Source organism: Aptenodytes patagonicus, chromosome 12 (assembly GCF_965638725.1).
Source record: "Aptenodytes patagonicus chromosome 12, bAptPat1.pri.cur, whole genome shotgun sequence".
Taxonomy (NCBI): Eukaryota; Metazoa; Chordata; class Aves; order Sphenisciformes; family Spheniscidae; genus Aptenodytes; species Aptenodytes patagonicus.
In genome coordinates, this window is record NC_134960.1 from 10,186,819 (window position 1) to 10,210,842 (window position 24,024).

General features: G+C 43.9%; 3 protein-coding genes across 3 annotated transcripts; all 3 read right to left on the reverse strand.

Moving 5' to 3' along the window:
• Positions 1-1,426: 1,426 nt before the first annotated feature.
• LOC143165888 (double-headed protease inhibitor, submandibular gland-like) lies at positions 1,427-6,706 on the reverse strand. Its single transcript, XM_076349718.1, has 7 exons — positions 6,678-6,706; positions 4,937-5,141; positions 4,431-4,453; positions 3,112-3,239; positions 2,920-2,971; positions 2,092-2,210; positions 1,427-1,601 (listed from the first exon to the last, which is right to left on the reverse strand). Exons 2-7 carry the CDS (start codon positions 4,992-4,994, stop codon positions 1,556-1,558), a joined length of 426 nt encoding a protein of 141 aa, XP_076205833.1. The 5' UTR covers positions 4,995-5,141; positions 6,678-6,706; the 3' UTR covers positions 1,427-1,555.
• A 3,874-nt stretch (positions 6,707-10,580) lies between these two features.
• On the reverse strand, positions 10,581-12,538 carry LOC143166216 (ovomucoid-like). Its single transcript, XM_076350428.1, has 4 exons — positions 12,484-12,538; positions 11,652-11,668; positions 11,098-11,213; positions 10,581-10,626 (listed from the first exon to the last, which is right to left on the reverse strand). Exons 1-4 carry the CDS (start codon positions 12,536-12,538, stop codon positions 10,581-10,583), a joined length of 234 nt encoding a protein of 77 aa, XP_076206543.1.
• A 1,746-nt stretch (positions 12,539-14,284) lies between these two features.
• On the reverse strand, positions 14,285-24,024 carry LOC143165889 (ovomucoid-like). The gene is made up of 9 exons (XM_076349719.1): positions 23,947-24,024; positions 19,653-19,773; positions 18,639-18,658; positions 17,720-17,856; positions 17,146-17,203; positions 16,724-16,860; positions 16,088-16,148; positions 14,947-15,056; positions 14,285-14,466 (listed from the first exon to the last, which is right to left on the reverse strand). The coding sequence occupies exons 2-9, from the start codon at positions 19,705-19,707 to the stop codon at positions 14,421-14,423; spliced, it is 624 nt and encodes a 207-aa protein (XP_076205834.1). The 5' UTR covers positions 19,708-19,773; positions 23,947-24,024; the 3' UTR covers positions 14,285-14,420.

Sequence of the window (24,024 nt, forward strand, 5' to 3'; positions counted from 1 at the left end):
TGATTTCCTGCTATAGCCAAAACTCCACTAGTCTGTGGCCACTCTGTAAACCTCTTGGCCAACAAGAAATTATAGCAGAGCTCTGTTCTGTGCTGACAGGTCTCTGTTCACATCCACTAACTACTTAGACTGTTCCTTAATTATTTTTCACACACACACAAGCAGGTAAGCAGTGAGGACTCTCATGACTCCCCAGTTTTTCTTTTCTTAAGATCAGGCACAAAGGCATGATGTGATTTATATTGTCTGTAGTAACAGAAAAAATCCTGAAAATAAGACGTTCCATCCCTCTTCCTAGGACAGAGCATTGCTCTGAGCTAGTACTAGGGGAAGGACAAGCCTCTTACCCTTCTGGTGGGAAGCACCTACAAAATTCCTGGTCAAGAAATTATCTACTTCAGGAAACAAGACACAAAGAAAAGGCTTGGAAGTCACAGATTTTGTCCTAAATATCAGCCTTAGCAGCAGATGTTCTTGCTATGTAACACGAGAATGGGAGGTGGAGAAAAGAAGAAGAAGGGAGTGTGTGAGCCATGGCACCAGGGACTTTTTGCCTGTGCTGTTTGCATATTAACTCCTTGACTCACCCAAAAATATGGCATATCATCATGAACATTCATATATATCATTGCTCCTCCAGTGCACTTTTTAGGCTCCCACAAAGATTTTATCTTCATGCCTTTTTTCCCAAGATAGAAAGCATCTTGCAGCTACCAGCACAACTTCTGGCCCTTCTTTCCTAGGGTTAGAAAACCTTTTCCTGAACCATCCCCTGTCCTACCTCTGCCTCAAATACCCCAAGTACAGCTTTTCAGATCTCTTCTCCAAGAAGCTGAAAGCCCAAGCCCAGTCTAATTTCTCCTCGGGTTCTCATTAGGCTCATTATAGCCTTGCCTAGCTTGCTGCAATTTTCTGCTGATCAACACAGTCTCGATGGACACACCCTTCACGGAAGCAGCAGTTCCTAATTTTCTTTCCTATGAGATAGCCTCCTCCCTTTGCCATAAGCCTCCTTTTTATAACGCACAGCCAGACCTGCTCCTTGCCCAGGTGTGACCAGGTAGGGCTGACCATGGCCACCTTTCTCTTTCACACTTCCCCAGCCTCATCCCCCCGTGCCTGGGCCCCTAAAAGGACCAGTTCCTCCAAGACTCAGTGCTGTTACAAAGACAAATCCATTCACACTCTATAAGACACCGAAATTAGGAAAGTGGCGGTATTTTATAGCAGCTTGGTTTCTCTTCTGATGGTTTGGTATGGAGTGACGTACTCTTGTGAGGGCTTGGGCTGGTGTGTGATGGGTGTTACGCTTTGTTCTTTATTGTGGTTTATTTCACAACTTCTCCTGCCTGACAGATAAGTACCTACAAGCCTGAAGACCATTACCCCTGCCCTGAAAAGAAAAAAAACAAAAACCAGTCCATGGTAAAGCGAGTGGCTGTTTAATTTATTGATCAATCAAAGCAGAGACCAACAGTCGAGGGAGCAGGGAAGAGCGTGTTTGATTGCAGGATTTGTAAGGGAAAAATCAGGGCAAAGCGTATAGCTCCAGCGCTCAGCACTCACCACGGTGTCTGAGGAACAGAGTTCCCCCGCTCCGCCTGAAGAGAAAGAGGGAGACCAAAATTACGGGCATGGATCTCAGTTTTATAGTCTAACTTCACCCAAATAAGCCAATGCTTTCACAATCTCCAAGTTATAAAGTACTCCACCTAATGTTTCACCTCTTTCCTGATTCCCCAGGTTACACACTTTCTCACGTGAAAGAGATTTGGGACAAACCCCATAATTTTGAACACCTCCTATGGTCACAGTTTAAATCACTCTGGCAGGGAGGGAGTCAGCAACACTATGAGCCTGCAACTGGGGATCTGGATTTAATTGCAAGGGAAGGAGAAGACTCACTCGGGCTTAAGATCTTCAGTGCCTGGGGGGGGGACAGAGGAGTGAGTGTCGGGAGAGGAACGCAGAGCAGGGATGGATTTACCAAGGGGCTAACGGGAGCTCCGGGGCTTCCACACCAGCTGCCACCGATGCGTGTGTGCTCCAGCTCCTCTGGTTTCATGGCTACGTGGTGAGTTCCATACTTACACAACTGCGTTGCAGAACTTGCACGGGTTTCCGTAAGTTTTGCCATCAGAGCCGCAAACAGGGTCATACTGGGCGGTGCAGATGGCATTGCCATCCTTGTGTCCGCTGCAGTCGATCTGCTAATAATGGAGCAACAACAGGTTTTGAAGCTTTTCTTCCCTGTATTTTCCTACATGAGTGCTTCATGTTTATTTAATGTTTATGATATGTCAAAGCATAAAAGCACTTTTCAGGTGCAGGGCTCTGTTGTTCTAGCGACTCTGCAAACTCAAAGGCAGAGAAAATGCTTGCCTGGAACAGCCTGAAGTGCGGAGAAGGCGGGGGGGAAAAATCTAATAAATATTATTATAAATAGTGAAATGACCATGCTGATATTTCCAGGTTGGCCCTCCCACTGGCTGCTCTGTTCTGGTTCAGCAGGGTAGCAGAGGCAAGCGTACAGAAAGTGGATGGTCACAAGCCACACTGCAGAAAGTACTCCCACCCGAGGAATCACCGCTACTAATAGTGCTGGTAGTACATGACCCTCCTGCTCTCCCGCAGAAGAGATGAGCATCTCTTGCTCAGCCCTTTTCCCAGTAAATGAAGGTCTCAGCACCTGATGACTGCTGTGTTCCCAGGTCAGAGCGGGGACTGCATATCCAAGTCATGGATTTGGTTCAATACCCTTTGACCCTGGCATACTTTAACTATTTTCCTCAAATCCTATTTCCAGGCCAAATGCACCAGGACAGTGCAGGCATTTCTATTATTTAGCTGTGATTCAGTGAATTTGTGTTGTAAAATGTATTGTAACAGCAGTTAAGAGTGCAGATTTCTGTGCTTTACCTGGACCCGGAAGCATTCTCCAACATTACGCAGGTTTATGTCCAGTCCATTCCTTTGGGAAGAAAGCAAGTTGAGAATGAATGAGCACAGTGCAGCCGCTTCACGAGTCAAACTACCTCGTTACGCGCTAAATACCAACACAAGCACCTACTGATCCAGAAACCCCTCCTATGACCCAGCCCCTTCACTTACGCCACAGCATTGCAGAAGTTGCACTTGTTTCTGTAGGTAACCCCGTTGGTGCCGCAGATAGGCCTGTACTCCAGGGTGCAGGGGATCGCACGACCACTGCTTGATCTCAGGTAGTCAGTACAGTCGAGCTGAAAACAGTCACAGAACAACATTTTAATCTCTGCTCCCCTTTGCATCAGTCCTGTGTAATGGAGCATGGTGCAAGAGACATCTCCCCAGAGCTGCACGGGGAGAGGAGCTTCCAGCCCCAGCGTGGTGGCATTGGAGGAGCACAAACAGGTGAAATCCCGCACGTGGGTACAGCGTGACCCTGGGGTATCTGGTTTTTTGGGATCCCCTGTCGCCTTGGGGATTTTCACTGTGAACGCCACCATGAAGGATCTTTACCTAAAATGCCTTATGCAGCAGCAACTTTTGCTGCGAAATGTCGATGCCACTTGAAAATGGAGTTTACGTTCACCTTGGTGTTTCTGCAATTACTCTGAGTGTACTGAAATGGAAGTTGTTGTATTATGTTAAATTGCACAGCCAGAGTGTTTCTTTACTTTCTCACTCTAAACTAAAAATAGAGATACTTCTCCACTTCACGGTAGCTCCATATATTAATAAACAAACTTTATGATAAATGTTCTGATAGAGTTGGTTTTTTCTGTTACAAAATTATGATTTAGTCAAAATCCAAACTTCCTTTGGGAATTTCTTAGCTTCAACAAGCCTAAAGGGAAGTGTTTTGATAACGCTGAATTATTGAAATCAAAAGTTTCCATTCTTAAGTCTGATGTTATACACAAGATAACATTTTAAAACTCACTGATTTAAACTGTTCAAACAAAATTGTTGGTGGTTATTTTGCTCTATCATTCCTCCATGGTGAAGAAGAGAGGGAACAAAATATACCGTGTTTCTTATAGCACGCAAAAGCACCTTTTCGCTATTAAGACTTTCAGTACTTTTGACAAGAATTGCAGGCAAAACCAATCATTCCTTGGGGAATCAAGACAGGGAAGATATTTAGGCAGTTATTCAATAGTTGTATGGATTTTCTGCTGGCACTCTGTGATGTGCTTACTCTCACTCTACATTATTAAGTGCTGTCTTTTTTATCATCAACATGGTAAATTATCTTTCTGTGACAAAGATATTTTCTTATTTTGGGGAAAAGGGGAGGTATAATACTTAGGGGCACTCTTCCTTCTTCCTTTCTCACTCACTCTCTTTTTTTTTCTCCCTCAAGCCTTCCCTGGGTTACAGTGTGAGTATGAATTATTCATCTTGACTTAGATATCAAGACTAAATGACAAAAAAGATCTACTACTCACCCACCGTTGAGCAATAACAATATCTACAATAAAAACAGAGATTATAAAATATAAAAATTGTACAAAGTCCTTGACTAAAATTCCTTTGGAATCATCCATTTCCCAACAGAGTAACCAAATACACTTTCTTATTACTGAGAAGTTATTGTTTTCCCAAATGTTTTATCTACTCCAAGTAAACAAGAAGTTATATGCTAAGATTTAAAAAAATCAATTATTTGTGAAACCAGAAATTTTGACTCACTAAAGAAGAAATAGGACATAAACTTTTCTCCTTTTGCAGCACTATTATCCTCACAAAGTCTCATAAGTTTAAATCAGACAGATGCATCCTACTGATCTATAGTATTTATCTGCACAAGGATAAAATTCATTAAAAGAGAGCTCATGTATTACTAAATCATCACTTCTCCAAAAGGCTGAACTCTCCTTTAAGATGTATATATAAAGGCAGAGGTTCAGGAGGACTAAAGGTACTAGCATGGACTGTAACAAAAACAACTTACCAGAAAGGCAGCTGAGAAGCACAAACCCAAGAAGGGCAATGCTTCTTGTTGTCTTCATAGCAGAGATGGTTGTAGAGCCTGTTACTTGCAGATCTGTCACTGTTGAGTTCAGAAGATGGTTCTCAGCCTCCTCACTACGCACTATAGATATACGTCTCCCTGACCTTGTGAAGTCATCCCATAAAGTAATTACTTCCTCTGTAAACTAAGAAAATTGTATTGGTTACTGACGTGAGCTCTGAAGAATACTTGTTTGCTAGAGAGATGACCAGAAGAATTAAGCAAAAATGTGAGCTACACCCAGCTTGTTAAAAAAGGCGCCCTGCTGTACAATGAGTGATCTGTACTTTCCAAACAAGAGCACTGTCCCAATAGTAGCTGTTGAGAAATTACATTTGGAAGTTGGTAAAGTAAAAAAAGCCCATTTGTTGAAAGCCTTTGAACTTGTGCACACCATATTACATACACTAGACGGTATTTGGGCTCTAGGAGAGTTGCATGGTACACCAGAGTGGGGGGACAGAAGCATGGGACACTCTAAGGTTTTACAGACATGATATCTGGGGTTTGGCAGGCATCAGTGTACTTTAAAGATGCTGAGGGCTCAATGAATCTCTCCACAGTCTCTCCTGTAGTTTCCTGGTACACTGGATTTCTCACCAACAGGAAGGAAACAGTCATCACAACAGGAAAGCATTACCTAAAACTTCAGAAGTTTATTAAAGACATTTCTATGTAGGAGCAAGAGTTATTCATCTGTTGGCAATGGGCATGAGTCTGATTAAGGAATGATGAGAATAAGTAGCCTTAAATTGGGACTGGGATAATGTTTCCTCTCAATGGCAAGCGAGTGGTGTTCTGTGCAGGTGACATGGGCTTATTAATACCAAAGACATTCAAGAAAAATTTGTAGCAGCTGCAAACAGAAGGTGAGTCCTTAGGCTCCCCCCTTCCCCCTCTATTATATGGCATTAAATTTAGAGTGTCAGCTGAAAGTCTTGTTTTAAGGAAGATAAGTGAAGAATAATGTGCTAGGCTCTGTTAAGTGGTTCAACTCTATCGCAAGTATATGGAAAAACAAATAAGGAATACAGCATAAAAACATACATTTTTGATTTAAGGTAGTCATAGAAGGAAGCGAGGGATGGAACATGTTTGCGCTTTAGAAGAAGCTTGATTCATACAGGTGGCTTAAAGGCAGCCTGAGTTTTAAATAGAAAATCAGAATTGTTTTTCTTACTATCCTGGGAGACATTCAAGTCTTGGCATGGGCAGATAAATCATAAAAGTGTAGCTGACAGTGTAAGGGAACTGTAGTCACAGAATAGAGCTTGCGGGATTTGGCCTGTTCATATCAATGAAATAATTTTCCTGAAAAATAAATGAGTAATGCTATTTGGATCTCATTCACAAATATCAGAAGTTGAAGGGTTCCTTTGAAAGCTGTTTCTGTTGTATTCTTAGCATCCTGAGTGACTTGACTTTCAGATTCCTTGAACTGATTGTGAGCATATTTGGAAGGGAAGCAGTAATCACAGAAGCATTAATATTGATTATTCTCCAGGGGCAAGAATGCTGAAGCCTGAAAACAAGGCTTCCTCAGAACTTGCACCAGCCACCTGTGGAGATGGCACGTGCTGGCTCGGCAGTGGTTAGTGAGGCTACAGGAATGCAGTCTCCCTCCTCTCCAGCCCTGCGACCTGAGCCCATATCCACCTCCAGATCTGAGATCCCCAGTTACCAGAAATTGTGCTGCTTCTCCAGTTTCCTCTCCTGCCAAGCTGAAATCACACCAGTTGCTCAGGAGCTGTTGTGAATGGCAGGGTATCTGCTAGGGCGTGGCATCATTCTCGTGTTTGGTCAACACCTGCCCTTTTATTAATTAGATACATTGGGGAGATCCCCCCCCCGAATTCACATGCTGCTTCTGAGGGTCAGGGTAGCCAGCCAGGACTGCTCCAAAAGCAGTTCTTTTCCTCCAGTAATCCCTGCCGCTTCACAGGGCAGCAGGGAGAAAAAGAGAAGCAAGGGAAGAGTCTTGCTACAGGGTCTATGAGAAAGGATGGGAGACAATTGGCAGCAGTCAAGGGCAGGGCAGCGAGAGCTGCTGGGCTAGGTGTGACGTGGGATTGCACAAGGAGCTCCATTAATAAGAAACAGAGGGAATGGGACAGCAGTAATTGTGGGGCAGCAGATGTGTTGAAAACAGGCATTAGGAGCGGTCAAAAACAACTGTCTCCATGCATTTGGAAGAGTGAGCTTCGGGAAATGTATTACACGTTGCAGATGGGAAGGGCAAAATGAACTCACCTGCCAAAACCCCTCTGTGATATTCAAGAGTCTCATGATGGTGGGCTCAGTAAAGTGACTTTAGCCATAGGATTATTTTAACCCTTCTACAGATATGAGAACCACAGAAAAGTTTAAATAAAACTATTCCTGCTATTTCAAGTGCTTGGAGGGCAATCTGTCAAGGTCGTTATGGCCACATGAGTGGGATAAACATTGGTAGTCACATGATGGAACCTCTTATATTAAGGTAAATCTCCAATAACTCTGGAAAATCTACCCAGTTTCTAACCCAGCATTATTTCTTCCCATAACAGTGATATTTTCCTGGAAATATTTTCCTCTGCTCCTGAGATTCCCTATCTCAAACAAGTCCATAATCTACCATGACCTAAAAAAATTCTTCATTTATTTTCCCTGCTTTAGTTTAAAACTTGTCACAGGCTTCATCTGGCTACAAAGAGAAACGATACTTTTTAATTTTTTTGGAAAATAAAAAAGGTGGATGTGTGCATGCAAGACCACGTGTTGCTATTCCAGCGGTGGTATCATTGTCCTTGCTCCCGTATCCTGCTGTCACACACCACACCATAATCAAGAATAAAGTGGCACTGTGCTCCAGTCTATGCTACTGTAGAGACAAATGCAAAATGCATTTCTTTGCCATTGACTAGCGATGTGGCACACTGCAAGAGCTCACAAAACAGGTTGCTGTTCCCAGACCTGTGCACACGGGGGCAGAACTGCATCTTCTATGAGAACGTGAATTCAATTTGCAGCAAGCAAAGCCCCTGCTCTAAGCCGCACTCATGTAATATTTCCCCTTGCAGTTCAGCTATCTGATTGCTGCCTGCATATCCTCAGTCGTTTAAGCATAGATGATATCACAGGCAAGGGTGTCTGGAATAATTTGACTGTCTGGAGCCGCATACTAACAGCAAAAACCTGAGGATCTGGCCCCGCACATCCCAATCCCTCAGCAAGTCTCAGCTCTGCCTCGCTGCAATAGCTCTGACACAGCCAGCCCTCAAAAACGACGTCTCCAAGTAATTTTCTTTTAAAACATCATTTTATTTTTCTCCGCATCGAGAAAGAATGTGGTAACATACTGTTTATCCTGAATGAAGCCTCAGGGAGAAACTGCATTAACAGAAAGGGCTAGACTGGCCTGAGGTATATTTTGGCCAGCAACAAGTAGACCAATACACTAAAACAGAAGCATTGACATAAAATAGAGCAGAACAAAATAACTACATGCAATGTGTTAATCAGGTTGTGAGGTAATTGAATGGCATTTCCTAAATTCACAAACATCAGATAATGACATAAAGTGCTGAAGTACTGCTTAAAGAACTGTACCACAAAACACCTCGGCAGGCAGACAATGCTTCCTGCCTTGAATTTCCCGGAGGCAGAGTTAGATTAGTAATGGTGAGAGGATTTTGTGTTGTTGTGGCAGGATTTTATTGAGCAGCAACAAAAAAATTATTTCCAATGAGGTGCCCATAAAAGAGGACTGTCTTCCTCTCCATCCTAAGCAGCTGCCCCCCTGGGGCAGGGGGTCTGGGGTGCCACTGGGGTCCTGCTCTGCCCTCGGTCACTCCTCAGTAATACTGCATAACCCTGCATCAAGGTGGAGGATTTGTCCCTGTTCATTTCTACTCACAGTTTTCCCTCAGTTGCCTGCTGGATTTTCCTGTTTAGCGGACATGGCCCCTGGAAGATGCCCTCTGAGGACCACTGGGATCTTGAGCGCGATCGGGAGCTCCGCTTGTCTCCAAGACATTGTGGCTCCTGGGGGCCATCCTCATCCTCTCTGCTGCTCCACAGGAAAGAAAATAAGTGCTGGAGCTGGTGTTCTCTTACCCCCGACTCCCTTGCGCAGTGGAGGGGGACAAGAAGGAGCTTGAAGCCCCTGAGCCACACACCCCTGGCACTACCTCCCAGAGCCTCAATTTGGCTTGGTCCTAAGAAATTGCATCTAACACTGAAATGCCTTCCCACACACAGACCTCCCTCTCACAGGAGGGACATTCCAGCCCCGGGAAGGGACTTGGCACTAAATGGTTGCAGAGAGTCATGTCTTCTGGAAATAAATTGTCTCCCTTCAGAGAGCTGCTCTCTCCAGTCTCTGGAAAGTGACACATTGTCACTTAAGATCATTAACTATTTGACTGTGAGACTTCTGCCTGTACAGCATGCCACACTGCCAGCGCTTTGCTGTTAATGAATAATAAATTAACGCTATGACTCTGAGCCCTTCCTTTCATCAACCGAGATTTCCAGAGGCCGAAGAATCTCAAAGGATCCTCTACAAGCGACAGTCGATGTAATTACCTACAAGCAGCAGCTAAGTGGTGGGTGAGGTGCAGAAACGGGCTGCGGTAGTGATTGCTAGCAGTCCTCTGAACATCAGGTCTGTTAGGACTGGACTGCCCACTGGTTTTCTGCAATACCCCGCACCGATGAACATTGCAAACATGAACACGGGCAGCCAGGTATCCGCCTGCCCAGAGGAAACACCCTGTCCCATTGCTTTGGGAGGCAGAGTGGATTGCAAAAGGGCTTCTCTCACTTAAAGGTGTGTTTCCAACCCTGCCTGCAAGGGGAAGAGATGCATCTGGGAACTGCCCTTCTTCGCCACTTCTCTTGTGGGCATAAGAAATTGGGGCTAACCCTGGAAACTGAAACAGGGATGAGCAGCTCCCGGTGCCAGCAAGACCCTCTGTGCCTCCATGGCTTTTGCAGAACAGCAACAAAACACCCCCAACTGCAACAGTCTTGGGACTATCTATAATTACATGTGTGTTCAGGTTTGCTTGGGGCCTCTTCATGCTGCTAAAGTCTACCATACAGCAATGCAGGTGTGACGCAGCAGGTATTTGAGAGCAGCGGTTAGGGGGGCAGACAGTTCCTATCACCCAGGCAGAGAGTGGCTGTCCGAGATGCCCTTAGTGGAATAAATCGATTGGAGCATTGCACCAGGATGCATCTCCAGCCTTGGTTTTCTTTTGGAAAGCTGGATGAAGGCAGATGCCCTCAAGATCTACCCATTGCCTTTGCGGTTGGGGTTGATTTCTTTGTAGATCAGAACAATGTATTCCCTCTCCCTGTAATTTGCCTGTGAATACCCGCACCACAGGACTGTTGCAGTGATGTAATCATGCACCATCTTAGGTAAAAACAGAATGAGACATATTATTAAAGCAAGACTTAAATGCTGATGGCTTTTTTAATTAAGTTTCAAGATTCATCAGGAGCTTTCAAGGTTCAGGACAAGGCTTTAGGGGAGCATCTGCCATGGGGAACATTGCCAGGGAGGGTTCCTCTTTCTGAGCTGAAGCCTGTTGAGAAGTTAACACTTTTGAAGATATCTCAAGCGAAGAGTCCGACGGCTTCTCCTGCGGAGAAAGAAATCAGTACCTCAGAGACAGAACATCTGGGCTCTTACCATTTGTCCCTCCCTCTGGTGAAGGATATATCATAGAGGAACTTAAACAAAACAGAAATCTTCTGAACACTATTCCAGGTATTTCCTTTTATTACTAACATTCAAAGACAAGATAAAGACTTAATTTAAAGGAAGAACAAATAGTCTGTAGGAAATAGACTTTGTTTGCTGGAAGAAAGCTCTTCAGCAAAATACTTAAGAGGGAAATTAAGAACTCTATGAAATGTTACCCCTTTATACATGAAAGAAAGGAATTCCTGGCAAATTCTCCCAATAAAAAACTGACGCTTGCTAGTAAGAGAACAGGTAAACACAAAATAAAAAAACTTTACTTCTCCAACCAGTCTCCAAGACTGATTAGTTAGTTTAAGCTAAGTTAGTTCACCATTTGGTTAGTGAAGAAATTTATTTTCATACATACAGGAATGCATTGCAGAATAAGCATTTATTGCCATACGTTACACCATCGGACCCGCAGTGTGGGACGTACTCCATAGTACAGATATTGCTGGGTACCACGTAGTTACTGCAGTAGCCCTGTAGATAGATGCAATCTATGTTCACAAGAAAGCTCTCAACAACAGATATGTAAGAAAGGTGACATTAGGAGACCCACACACACCCTGAGCTCCCCCCAGTACTGGCCAGAAGCAGATGCTGAGAGAAAGCCCAGGGACAGGGCAGGAGTACAGTGGTACGTTGCCGCCAGCAATGTAGAGCCTGTGTAACCATTGTAAATGCTGCTGCAGTAACTTTGACAATAACTTGGACACAAACTGAATACTGCACTGCTTGTTGAAACTATCATCAGATGAAAATGGCCATTTCACCCGATAACATCTGTGGCAAATATTGTTCAGACAGCTGGATGACTCAGGATTTTCAAATGCTCGATCACAATGTGATTAGTAAGGATTTATACAGAAACTGCTTTAAGGAAAGAAATGATAGAAGATAGAAAGATCTGTCCCTTACCTGCAGTGCATCAATATCTGGAAAAAAGAAAAAAAGAAGGAACTATGATACAAATGCAATTTATGGTTTCTATTAGTTAAAAATCTGTGAATGCATACCCTGAATACGCAACTTTCAATTCACTGTTTGTTAGCAAATTACTTCTTAGACAAAAGGAATTTCAGGCAAAATTTTGTGCCATATTGTATGTTTACAACATTGATTCTGGAGTATAATTTTTTTAATGAGGGTTACAGCCAAGATGGAAAAGGGTGTACAAAATGAAAGAAGAGAAAGGCATTTTCCATAGTTCAAAGGGTGGAGCAGGACAGGTACTCAAAGCTAAGCAAGTTATTGAGGCAAACAGGGTCATAAAGCTGGCAACTGCACGCCACAATAGTTCTTAAGTAAGAGGAGTATTTAGTGAGATGTAACTTTTATAAAGCTTCTACAACTGTTCAGGCTCTCAAATTGCATCTCAGTTCAGGATGACTACAAGAAACGTTCTCTCTCATTCAGTAAAATAATTTGTGTTTCTGCAACATTTCAGAGGTTAAATACTGGATGTCTGAGTCTCCGGGTTGTACCACGTACATGTCACTTCTTTCATTATGCATAAACTAGCGCTAAGAGTAGAGCTGTTCCCACAGTTGTTCTTACCCACTCAGTTCTGTTGCTAAAATATTACCCCATAAGTGATAGTCTTTGATGTCAAGTCATTTCAACACTATCTTTCTAGGAGTAAATAAGTCCTTGTAGAATAAAGCTCTTGCCAGTCTGAGGATGTTTTTGTGGTTTTAAAGACAGCCAGCACTTACTGAAAGGCAGAGCAGGAGGCAGTAAAGCTACTCACCTGGGATGCAGCAAAGGGCTAGAGCAAACAGCAGCAACGCGCCTGCCATCTTCATCGTGGCTGAAGCACCTGCGTGCAGTGGAGCCTGTGTTTTGCTCCGTAAATGTAGCCTGAATTCTGCCCTCAGGTGGTAACCATGCATATATGTACACGCACATGTGTGTGTGTGTGTGTGCCTAAATATTTGGCTTATCCACCCTTATTCTGAAGGAACGTTCCTGGTGTTTTGTTGGGGTGGCAATCTCAACAGAGATAAGCCATGCTGTAAGCCAGGAAGAATGCTTCGTCATCAACAGGAGTCACAAGAAGTTTAGATATGTTAGATACACCCTCTGTGTCATTATTTCAAGTGAAATATGTGACAGGTTCCTTCTGAAGGACCATAGAAAATTCCTGCGGGCAAAAGAGCAACTGTACAAACCTAAGCAGCAACTGCTGTCATATTTTCTCTGTGTGCACCTATCAGTGCCTATTTACGTGCAGTGCTTTTTCACAAGCAAAACATTGAATGAACCACTTCCAGAGTGGAAAGTCTCTACTTTTATTTTCATGCTTCATCCCAGTAAAGCATCATTAAGTTATAGTGAAACCGGGAAAGCAGTGAACTGGGAAGGCAAGCAAGGGGGTGTTCCAGACACTGAAGGGAGTCCTTGGACTGGACAAGAGATGGAGCAACTTTTATGGGCATATGCAAAGAATTTACAATTGTTATTTCCCCTAAAAGCCATTAGCATTGTGGGTTAGATTTGCAGTAACGGACTGATAGTCTGATGATGACATGATGATGTGAGACCCTAGTCTGGATCCTAGAAAAGTTGAACCCGATCTGGAAATCGCTGCTTCATCCATCTGCCCATCTCAACATAAATCCTTTGTTTTACCACCAAAGCATCGCTTCTTTGGACAGCCTCATTCCATCAAGGAAAACAAGCACCCCTCTCCCTTTGGTTCCCAGAAGAAATGCATATGGGAGATATTACTTTTTAGAAGGGATACGCCTAATTTATTTATGTTTCTCTTGTGCGGATCAAAAACCCACTAATTCAATACTCCAACAGAGGACAAAAGCAAAATAAATTTCAGGGACAATATGCCAATGACAGGTCACATTCTCAAAAAACAGAAGGATACTTTGTCCTTGGATTGTGAAACACTGCTGAAATACTCCTTGGGCTGGCAAAGAGTAGTATGTCATTAAAGACTAAGAGAGAAGACAACTATGCAGGAGTAGGAACCATCCCTAGGAGGACATTTATCTTAAATCACTTGGAGGTTGTTAAAGGATGATTTCAAGATGAGAAAAACCTAGAAATAAGTTATTTGGAGGGCCTAGACAAATAGTCAGGGCCCACTCATGTCTGAAAAATACGAGCTTTGCTAACAGACTGCCCTTGCAGAGTGCTATGCTTCAGGTGAGGACCGGGGATGAGCTCTTGGTGCAGACACCACCGCAGTCTGAACGGGTTTTGCTGATGACGCCGGCACAGGGAGAGTGCACCAGAAATACCTTGGGAGAGATCAGCTAGCATCATCGCTTCAGAGCAGTACTTCAGCCCTTCACAATGTCAAATGTCTAAAAGGGTCTGAACACTAACATAGGCTGACTATCATTTATGTGCAAAGTCACACAGATCTGAGGCTTATGCATCTGTATTTAATTTTCTGCCTTTTATGAGAGGGAGGGGAGCAAGACGTTGTTCTTATATCCCAGAGCTATGAGCACTTATTCAGCCTGGCATCATCATTCAACAAATCAGAAGAAAATGTTTCATCAGACAACACATGAAACAAGACAAAGAAATGTTGCTGATTTAGTTTATTGAGAAAGAAAATCAGGAGTGAGCTGAGTTCCCCAGAGGGCAAGATGAACTGAGGTGAGATCGTTAGCTGGGATTTGCCACTGGGGATCCTGTGGTGAATTCTCTCAGCACCGATACTCAGCATTTTCCAAAATGGCTTAAAATGAGAGTCCCATTGCTGTCCCTGAAAGTGACGAGAGGAAAAAATGGATTAGACAGAGTCCTGCCTGCTATAATCTGTCCTTTTGCTTGGCTCCTAGAGAAGGCATCAGACAGGATCCTGCCCCAGAGCCGAAGAACTTGCAGACTCAGAGTCCCATTAGCTATTTGATTATTAAGAGACGAGTGAAATGATTTAACCCATTCTTAAGACTGAAAATATTTTTGGGAACTATAATGAAACTTCAAATTTAATTTTCTTTGCAACATGCAAGAAAAACTCCATTATGTTTAATGGTCTTCAAACCATTTGCACTAACAAACCAGACGTAGCTCTTCGTATGCTCTAATGAAAAAAAATGAATGGTTGGCAGGATGACTGGTCTTCTCTCCTGCCCCAAATCCCTAATCAACACTGGTCAGCAAACAAGAAAGCGGCAACTGTGCAAACTTGTGCCTACAGGAGGCAACCAATAACACGAATGTGATTCATGTTTGTACATACACGACTGCATTGCAGAAGTTACACTTATTGCTGTATGTTTTGCTGTCAGAGCCACAGAGAGGCATGTACTCAAGCGAGCAAACAGGTTTAGGGTAGTCACTGCAGTCAACCTGCAAAAAAAAAAAAGTCTAATATGAAGGATATGAAGGAGTCAATGCAGAAGGGCTTGAACCCCTAGCTACAGCTGCAGTGCTAATGATAACAATCTAACTAAAAGTAATTAACTTCCTTGCACAATCTGATATAAACTGAGGTGTCAGTTTCTCTTATGCCAGAAGAATTTAATAGTATGAAAATAGATCATAATTTCCTCTTTGAAGAGATGTATATCATAACCTGACCACAGCATTTCTAAGCAGCAGCAGTTCACTCGGTGAACGTGCCATGCTCGCGATCACACTGCACCGTGTTCCCAACCTGGCCAGGAAATTAAATGGAAAAACACTGGTGTCTGGAGAAGTGTAGGTGCTGATGCCTGTGTAAGGGTCCAGTATCCCTCCCGTAGTCTTAAAGCGGGAAGATCAGCACTTAGCTAGATACTGTGAGAGTGGGATTTTGTTTCTTTGTGCAGTGGGTGCTACACTTGCTGAGAGGTATCGTAGTGCAAAAAATATATATGGGTCCAGGAAGAGGTTGAGGAATTTCATGGAGGAGAAATCCATCGAGGCCTACTGACTACACAGAAATCGCACCTAGCTGAGGTCCATCACCTGAAAATAGCTGGAGGTTGGAAGAGTAGAAGTCCCACACATACTCACTCTACTCTTACTCTCTCCTACACAATCCTTATGACCCCTACTAAGAGCAGACTCTGTATCAAGCCATCATGGGCTTGATGGACCATTGGTCTGACCCCAAAAGCCATTCTCTGTTCTTATTCTCAGTTCTGCCCTGATGGATTATTTCTGCTACTACTCTTTTACTGATCCCTTCCTGTGCAGTCACCCTCTCCCTTTTCTGACATTAGCGCGGATAATGTGTATTATGCGTGGAGAAAGCAAAATCTTCCTTGTGCTGAAGCACAGCAGCAGTTACACTCCTGTAGGATCCTGCTGGTCTGGGTGCTGCTGCAAACACTGTCTGTGCTTCCCCCGACATCAGTGGGACTGAAACCCCATCCCTCATCACGCAGTTCACTTACTGTAGCAATTTCCTTCTTACATTCACCATCATACTTCTTGCCAACAATGGCTCCAGGCTCTCTGGGAAGGGAAGACACCTGTGTTAGGAAGCTCTGTGAGCAACCTGCTCTGCTGAATGTCCCAGCAATACTGATCAGCCTCAGGTACAATGTACGGGATACAGGAGACGTCCAGCTTGGGCTGTGTCCACATGGCTCTAGATACCAGCTCAGGTGGTACCACAGCCTGCTGGAGTGCTGTTTTACAGCATCATGCAAAGGACAAGGGAGGGTCTAGGGTGTTAGGGTGAACTAGGAGCTAGGTTGTGTGACAATGTAGATGCACCTTACGTTAGTTGCTGTTCTCTGCAAGGCAGCATCTGCCACATAGACCCTTTTAACTTAGTTAAGAGAAACATTCTGTCCTGTGTTAGATCCCCACCCAGCCCTCTACTTCTCTTTCTAGATCAAAGGCACAGTTTTCCTTCTAAACACAAAGGAAAACAGGGTCTAGTTACCAGGGAAAGAGGAGGGTCAAAGTCCAAGTGCCTTACAGAAAAGGCCTTGGTAGAAGTCCCGATATTCAGAAGAGCAGCTGCTAGGAGTGCTAAGCACTCGTTGTCCCTCACAGGAGAGCTCTGCACACACAGTACTCACAGGTTACGGGCACACATCAGGCACTCATTGTCATAGGTGACCCCATCGGTACCGCAGACGGGGCTGAGGTCTTTGTTGCAGCGCAACACCACTTTGCCTTCCTCGTTTGTCGTGTTGGGGTATCTACTGCAGTCCACCTGTTGAAGGAACACACAACAAAGCACTGGTGAAGGCTTACTTATAGGAAGCAAGTAGATCTGGTGAGTGTGTCTGTTTGGCCACCTAGGATACCACCACAGCAGGAAAAATGCTTTTTTGTGTGTCACTATGATGACAGTTCACTTGAAGATGACCAATGCAAGATTCTGACATCTCATATGTCCTCTTATTTAGTGTTTGAATTATTTTTTGGGGGAGTCAATAAGCAGCTTCGTCCCTCAGAAGTGGGACATGCCCCTTGTTTTGCCCTTGGTTTCACTTACAGGGACAACTTCCTTGCATTCTCCATCATGGTCTTTGCTGACATTGGTTCCATATTCTCTGGAGAAGGAAAGGCAAATGTTAGGAAGTTCAGCAAAGATGTCTTGCTACATCCTAGGTGCTGGAAATATGTAACTAATACAAGGGAAAGCTGGCTCTTTATCAGTCAGGCTTACACATATTTTTTGAGAAGGTAGTGCCATCCTCCCTGACCAGCTAGCACTGAGTGGCTGGCAGGGATGTAAAGACCCTGAGAGCTTTAGGACCATTTTGGGCAGTTCAGAGCAGAGCATCTCTCCATCCTTTTGCTCTGCTTTGCTGTGATGAGATGTGCCCTAGGGGCTGTCATCTGGCTGATCCTTGAGCTGGAGAAGAAAAACCTGAATAAATTACACCAGCAAAAGAGACACACGGTGACTAAAGCGATGTCTAGGCAACAGAGTGCCACGCAGTGATACCCAAGCTCATTTTGAAGGAATTGACCCAAGTGACATATGACAGATCACTGTTTGTTGAAAAGTGGTGCTGCCAGGAGTCCTAAGCATTGCTGCCTGAAATATCCTATGCAGTACATACATGTTGTAGGCACAGAGCAGGCACTCATTGCTGTAGGTGACTCCATCGGTACCGCAGATGGGGCTGAGGATCTTGGTGCAGACCAACACCTCTTTGCCTTCCTCATTTGTAGTGTTGGGATATGTACTGCAGTCCACCTGCCAAAAGAACATGCAGCAACAGGGTGGAGAAAATATTTTATGTTCACAACTCTCATTTTGCTTGAGACAGTGACCAGATACAACCTGCAGTTGGTTTTTCACTACCACAGCACAAACTTGTGCTGGTGGGTCAATCCGGTAACAGGTGAATCCTTCCTGCAGAGACCATGCATCTCTGATGCTATAGCCATGTATCCCCCCAAGATGGGGTAAACAGTGGTGGCCTCTCATGCTCATTTGGCATCATTTTTACAAAGACTATCCCTTGGTCCCTCGTTCTTATATTCTTGTGGCCCCTCCAGTGCACTTCTGTTATTAGTCTTTCATTCTCAACACACTGATCGTGTTCTGTTTTGGTTTTTTTCAGCGGAGCAAGACTAATGACCTGGTGTGTGGAAGCTGGAGTGTCTCATAGTATTTTATTCTTTCAGTAGGTTGCCTTCAGGTAGGTTCTGATTCCACAGTATATTGCTATCAGTTTAGAGACAGTCATATATGACCTGCTTAAAGCTCAGACCAGTTTAAAGTTGGTGAAAAATGAATTCATCCAAAAATTTTGTATCACTACTACTACATTATTAACATACAGCATAGATGCAGAGCCAAGAACAGTATAGTTTAATTTTTACACTGTAGAATCTGATTACAATGACACTAATGTCACCCTAGGTGAAAAACAGCTAAGCATCTACAGGCCTGAGATTTTTCCTATTCCTTTGGTTATGTCTTTACCAGGCCACATACCTGAGAAAAGTGACAGAAAGAAATCTTCCACTCACCTCAACCCCAAAGACAGCATCTGGAAAAGAAAAGAGAGGCAGAAAGTGTGAAACAAAGCCAATATTATAAGACCTCAGTTAAAACTGGAAATCTGGATGTAAAATTCCTATACGCAGGACCAAACTGAATGATTTCCAGCGGTTGGTTTCCTGAACTAAATAAACTATGTATGAATTTTTTTTTCTATGTTGATAAGGATAATAGTGTTGCTTATTGCTGGCTGTGATGAAACATGTTTTTGAATAGTTTTATTCTTTTTTATTTTGAGATAGGTAGACTTATTAATTGAAAATAGAACAGCTTTTCCTTCCTTATCTTTTACACATCTGTTTTGACCCTAAAGAGCTGTTGTTACATATCTGAAAAGAAACCTGAGTCAATACAGATAAATGCAAATAGTTACCTACAGGATAAGCAAATACATACAGCATCTGCTGTCAGGAATATGCATTTTAAAGAAGCTGAGTGTGAAGAAAAAAATTGTCTTTGACTTTGTAATTTCATCAGATGTAAATATGCAGCGAGAACATCAGACTCTGGCTTGTTTTCATCTCTTGTTTCCCCATTAGCAGCAAAAGTATTGCAGGAAAGTGCCAGGCTCCTGCAAAGAACTTGCTTGTGCCATTACAATATTTTCGTGACTAGTTACTGGAGGTCTGACCACCTCGTTACGACCCTGTTTCAAGTATTTATCCATTTGCTGTAATTGTACAACAACAAGTGTAAGCAGTGTAACAGTGTTAAAACAACAGTGTAAGAAGTGTAGCAGCACTAGTTACCAGCACAGAACTCCACTTGCAGTTATTTGTATTTGTGACAGACAACCAGCTACAACAGTGATCCATTAAGACTGCCCTGAAATCTGCTCCTGCATCCTATGCGATGCCAACATACCGAGGCAGCCTAGCTCTTTGTAGGAGAAGATTTTCTCTCTTTGAAGCCACTATCTTATCCTTTTAAAGACAGCCAGGACTCAGACATGAAGCCTCTGCGGCACCTTGAGTGTTACTCACCTGGGAAGCAGCAAAGCGCAAAGGAGAGGAGCACAAAAACACCTGCCGTGGTCATGGTGGAAGTATTTCTTGAGTCTGCAGGCTGCCCACTCTGCTCGTGAGATGGTCTCTCCAAGGCCAACTGCAAATATATACAAATGCAATGTCTAAACTGTTCAACTGTAACATAAAACAACCAGCAGAATCTGTCACCAGTACAATGAGGCTGGTAATATTTATTGAGGTCTTGACTTCCAGGTAATGGTCTGCATCTGCTAGGCAATTGATTTTGGCTGGACATCTGGTTAATAGCTTGAGACAAGTATCACATGTTCTCAGTGGTCAAAACCAAACAAACAGCCTTTTAGACAAAAGAAACCTCTTTAGGATTCTGGTAGAAATGTAAGGAGCACAAAATATTGAGGGGAGTAAACAGCAGGTCCTTCATTAGTCTCTGCAGAGCAACATCTCCCATCAGGGAGCAGCTTAGGCAGAGCATGCAGTACTATCCTGTTTGCAGATCAGGCTGAGAGTCTCCGGTTTTGGATGGGTTTTTTTTTCCGCGTTCCCAAATACTCACCACTAGGTATGAACACTTTGCCATCAACAGAACTGGTTAAGCTTTGTCAGGCGAGTCTGGCAGGACTGTCTCTAACCTGTGAAGCTAAATACCTAAATGGTATTTCGCACTGGTTTGATAAAAGAAAGGGCTTCTTGACAGTTTCACTGCCTGGGTATAGAAGAGTTCAGTAGAAGACTTGAAAGCAGGTTAAATTTTGTCAAATGCCACTAAAAATGTCACTTGAACCTTCTCAGCAGGGAGCACTTATTTACAGACCTAGTCACAATTAAACACACCGACCAATTCAAAGTGTTCCGCCAAGCCATCTTAAGAACAAAAGACACTGAAGGTTTGGCAACCTATTTACATTGCACCAACTACGCTTGAAAGTACAGTAGGTCCTTTCCCCCTACTGATATTTTAGAAAATGATGCTTAAAACATAAAGCCTGCCCCAATTTTCCTGTCCGTCTCACACCTCCAGCCTTTGTGCCATCTCCAAATTGCTCCTTCCTAGGAGATCTGGACCTCTGCTGGTTTAGTTGGTGTAATTTTGCAGGAGTGGGTTCTGCCTTTAACCTAAGTTTCTCGCCATGATCCCTTTCACAGGTCTGAAATGGCAAGCGTACCTGGGTTTTTTTAGTCATGGGAACTAAGCACTGTGCTTAGGATAGACTTCAGCACCGTGGGAGCTGCAGAGCAAAAGATGCTTTACAGATGTTCCCTTGAACAAACAAGGCACCACCTATTAATCAAATGAAATTCAGCTGAAATCATTGAAAGTTAGCCCAAGCAATTATGTTGGTGTCTGATACATCACAGTGGTCTAAAGGGTATACTCTGATCCTTAAAAGTATAAATTGTATAGTGCATGGAATCACCTATCCTCAGCACTGGCATGTTATGAAGGCCGCAGCATGGCTGTGTGGATACATAGGTAACATTTTCACCTAAGAGATGGGTTTCTTCACAGGGAGAAGCATTAAAATAATTATGCTGCTGGGTTTGTTTCTATAAATTACAGGGAGCATGCATGAATATTTCAGGCAGATTTGGCACATCTTCAAGATGTATTGCCCTAATGTGCCTTGCGGATGGCGTCTCTGGAAGCCAAATACTTTTCCCTGAGCGTGTACAGGAGCACACTGAGGCTGCTGTCACATGCCGTGCTTGTTGCCTTCATCAGTTCACACGTACAGTCTCTGCACAGTTGGAAGGAGGTACATCTTTTTGGGTCAAATACGAATTTTGCCACTGCCTTTTCCAGCCAGGCAGTGAGACCGCTGCGAATCATCCTCACCAGCCTTCCCAGCCCCGACCTGGCAGCTTTTCACAGGTTGCCTCCTGCCTGGTGCCCACATGCTGCTGCTCAAGACTGCTCCCTGCCCCGGACAGTGCTGTCTTCTAGGCAGGACCGACCTCTCTCCTGATGGGCGGAGAGCACCTTCCTGCCAAAGGCTGGCGTGTGTTGCCTGTATACACCATAGAGAAATTTTCCACTGCAAGTGCTGGGTTCAGCGCTGGGTCTGACACTTACTGGCCCCGAGCAACCCAGATTTCCTCCGACCGCCACAACGCCCATCTGATGTTCAGCAGATCCGTTCCTTCATTCTCACCTACAGACACTCTAGGGAGACTCAAGTCTGTGACAATTGAGTGCTGACTGGGGAACAGCAGTCTCCCCTGAGCTGCTCAGGTACCCCCTCTAGGCAAGCCACAAAAATGACACCCAGAAATCACCAGGTTTCAGACTCACGCACAGCCTCCAGCTAGCCAACATCCACAGCCTCGCCACCCGGGGTTACAGCTCCAGATTATCCTGCCTCTGATAACAGCGTGGAAAAATCCCACAGCTGGCTAAGCTCATGCTGTAGGACAGGTTGCTCCGTTCTTAGCTACTCCCGGAAGAACAGTTAGAAAGAGGATTTGGTCTGCAGTCCTGCCACTGATCTCATGCTGTAATCCACTTCATTACGGTCTTCTAATCCTAGAAGTCAGATGCAGCATATGGCTAATGACCATTTGGCTAAAGGAAAATCCTCCTGTGTGCAGAAGCCAGCACGAGGGCAGAGATCTGCAAGTAAGTGAAGGCAGTGCCACATCTCGGGGTACCACATGTTATGGTCCTGAGCACCAGAGGGTCTGCAGGCTGACACCAGGGCAGGATTTGGCCATTATACAACATCCTCTCTCACTTACCCAAGGAATTTCTTGGTTTACATTTCCCATTACAGTTTTTGCCAGTATCGATTTCATGTTCTCTGGAAGAATCAAAACTGACATTGGGAAATTTTCTTAGTGGATATGTGACTTCTCAGTGTAAGTAATACACTGATAAATGAATGACAAATTATTTAATACACTTTTCCAAAAATTCCTGGGTTTTGTCACATTATTTAATTAACAAATAGCTGTTGTAAAAGTGGGAAATAACAATAATTAGTTGTAGTTGTTTCACGAAATTGCCTCTAATCACTCCAAAATGCCTGCTAAATACAATTCAGACTGCAGTTGCCATCTTTGTCTTTCTCTTGGCCAAGTGTGGCCAATAACTATTTGTACTGAGCCACACACCTGGCTCAGAGAAACCAATACAGAACAAATGGAAGATCTCCCTCTCACCTAGTGCCTAAAGGCACCGTTTGAACTAAGCAATAAAGCAAATAAAAAGTCACTGATATGATTAAAAACATATCGATGTGAAAACATATCCATTGTGTTTATGAACTTAATACACAGAGCTTGATTCAGGTAATCCCGGTGAATGTTTTCCTGAACTAATACAACCATGTGCAGAACTTTGTACCCTGCAGGTGAAGGCTAACATGGTTTCACATTACTTATGCAATGGATTAAATGTACTTGGCCCCACTGCAAGAACAGATGTTGACACATGGGAACGAGTCCAGCAGAGGCCACCAGGCTGGTCAGGGGCTAGAGCACAGGACATTCGGGGTAAGCTGGAGCTAGGCTTCTTCAGCCTGGAGAAGAGATGGCTATGGGGGATCGCATTGCTATCTGCAGCTCCCTGATGGGGTTATAGAGAAGACAGAGCCAAAGTCTTCTCAGAGCTGCACAACAAATGGATTAAATTCTGACCGAATATGAGGAATTATTCTTCGCCATGAGGGCGATCAAGCAGTGGCACAGGAACCAGAGAGGTCATGCATGTTCTTCCTTGGTGATACTGAAAGCCCAGCTGAACAATGAAGGCCTTGAGCACCCTGAGCTGACTTTGACTTTGGCCTTGCTTTGAGGAGGGGTTGGGCTAGAGACCTCTAGACAGCTCTTCCAACCTGAATTATTCATGTACATGGTACTTACATAATGCCCTCTCCTATGGCTAGTTTTTATTAATGAAGGAACATAATACTTCTCCATGACCCAGGAGAGCAGCCTCAGAGTTTTCTTACAACCTATGACCCTTTAGCAAAGGTCAGTGGTAGAAATAGCTCCCGGTACTTTTTAACGGGGGATGACCAGTAACTTGAGAGTAGATTGTAATCATTGTTAAAAAAAGCCACCACACTAAACTATTCAAAATTGAGAACATTATTAGCTCTCAATGATTTCAAAGTCTCTCCACTTCTGCAACAGCCCAGACCCCTGCCATCACAACACTTCCCCAGAAGAGCATCAGCATTCGAACCTACAGCACCACAGAAAATCAGCTGCCAAAATAGTGGCCACTTCACTGCTGTGCTGCAGCCTGGACCAGACGCAGGTCTCAGCAGCATTAGCTCTGAGAACATACCTTCACTTCTCGCCTCACCAGCTCGTGCTGTGCTCCAGCTCTGGGCAGTTTCTGGATGATGAGGACATCAGGTCAGGG

Coding starts and splice junctions, on each gene's coding strand:
- LOC143165888 (XM_076349718.1), bottom strand. CDS start 4,994: ATGAAGACAACAAGAAGCATTGCCCTTCTTGGGTTTGTGCTTCTCAGC. Junction 2,211..2,919: donor GAGAATGCTTCCGGGTCCAG/GTAAAGCACAGA, acceptor CTCCATTATTAG/CAGATCGACTGCAGCGGACA. Junction 1,602..2,091: donor AAGTTCTGCAACGCAGTTGT/GTAAGTATGGAA, acceptor CTTTCTCTTCAG/GCGGAGCGGGGGAACTCTGT.
- LOC143166216 (XM_076350428.1), bottom strand. CDS start 12,538: ATGAAGATGGCAGGCGCGTTGCTGCTGTTTGCTCTAGCCCTTTGCTGC. Junction 10,627..11,097: donor TTATTCTGCAATGCATTCCT/GTATGTATGAAA, acceptor CTTTCTCCGCAG/GAGAAGCCGTCGGACTCTTC.
- LOC143165889 (XM_076349719.1), bottom strand. CDS start 19,707: ATGACCACGGCAGGTGTTTTTGTGCTCCTCTCCTTTGCGCTTTGCTGC. Junction 18,659..19,652: donor TGCGCTTTGCTGCTTCCCAG/GTGAGTAACACT, acceptor TTTCTTTTCCAG/ATGCTGTCTTTGGGGTTGAG. Junction 16,149..16,723: donor CTGATGTGTGCCCGTAACCT/GTGAGTACTGTG, acceptor TTCCCTTCCCAG/AGAGCCTGGAGCCATTGTTG.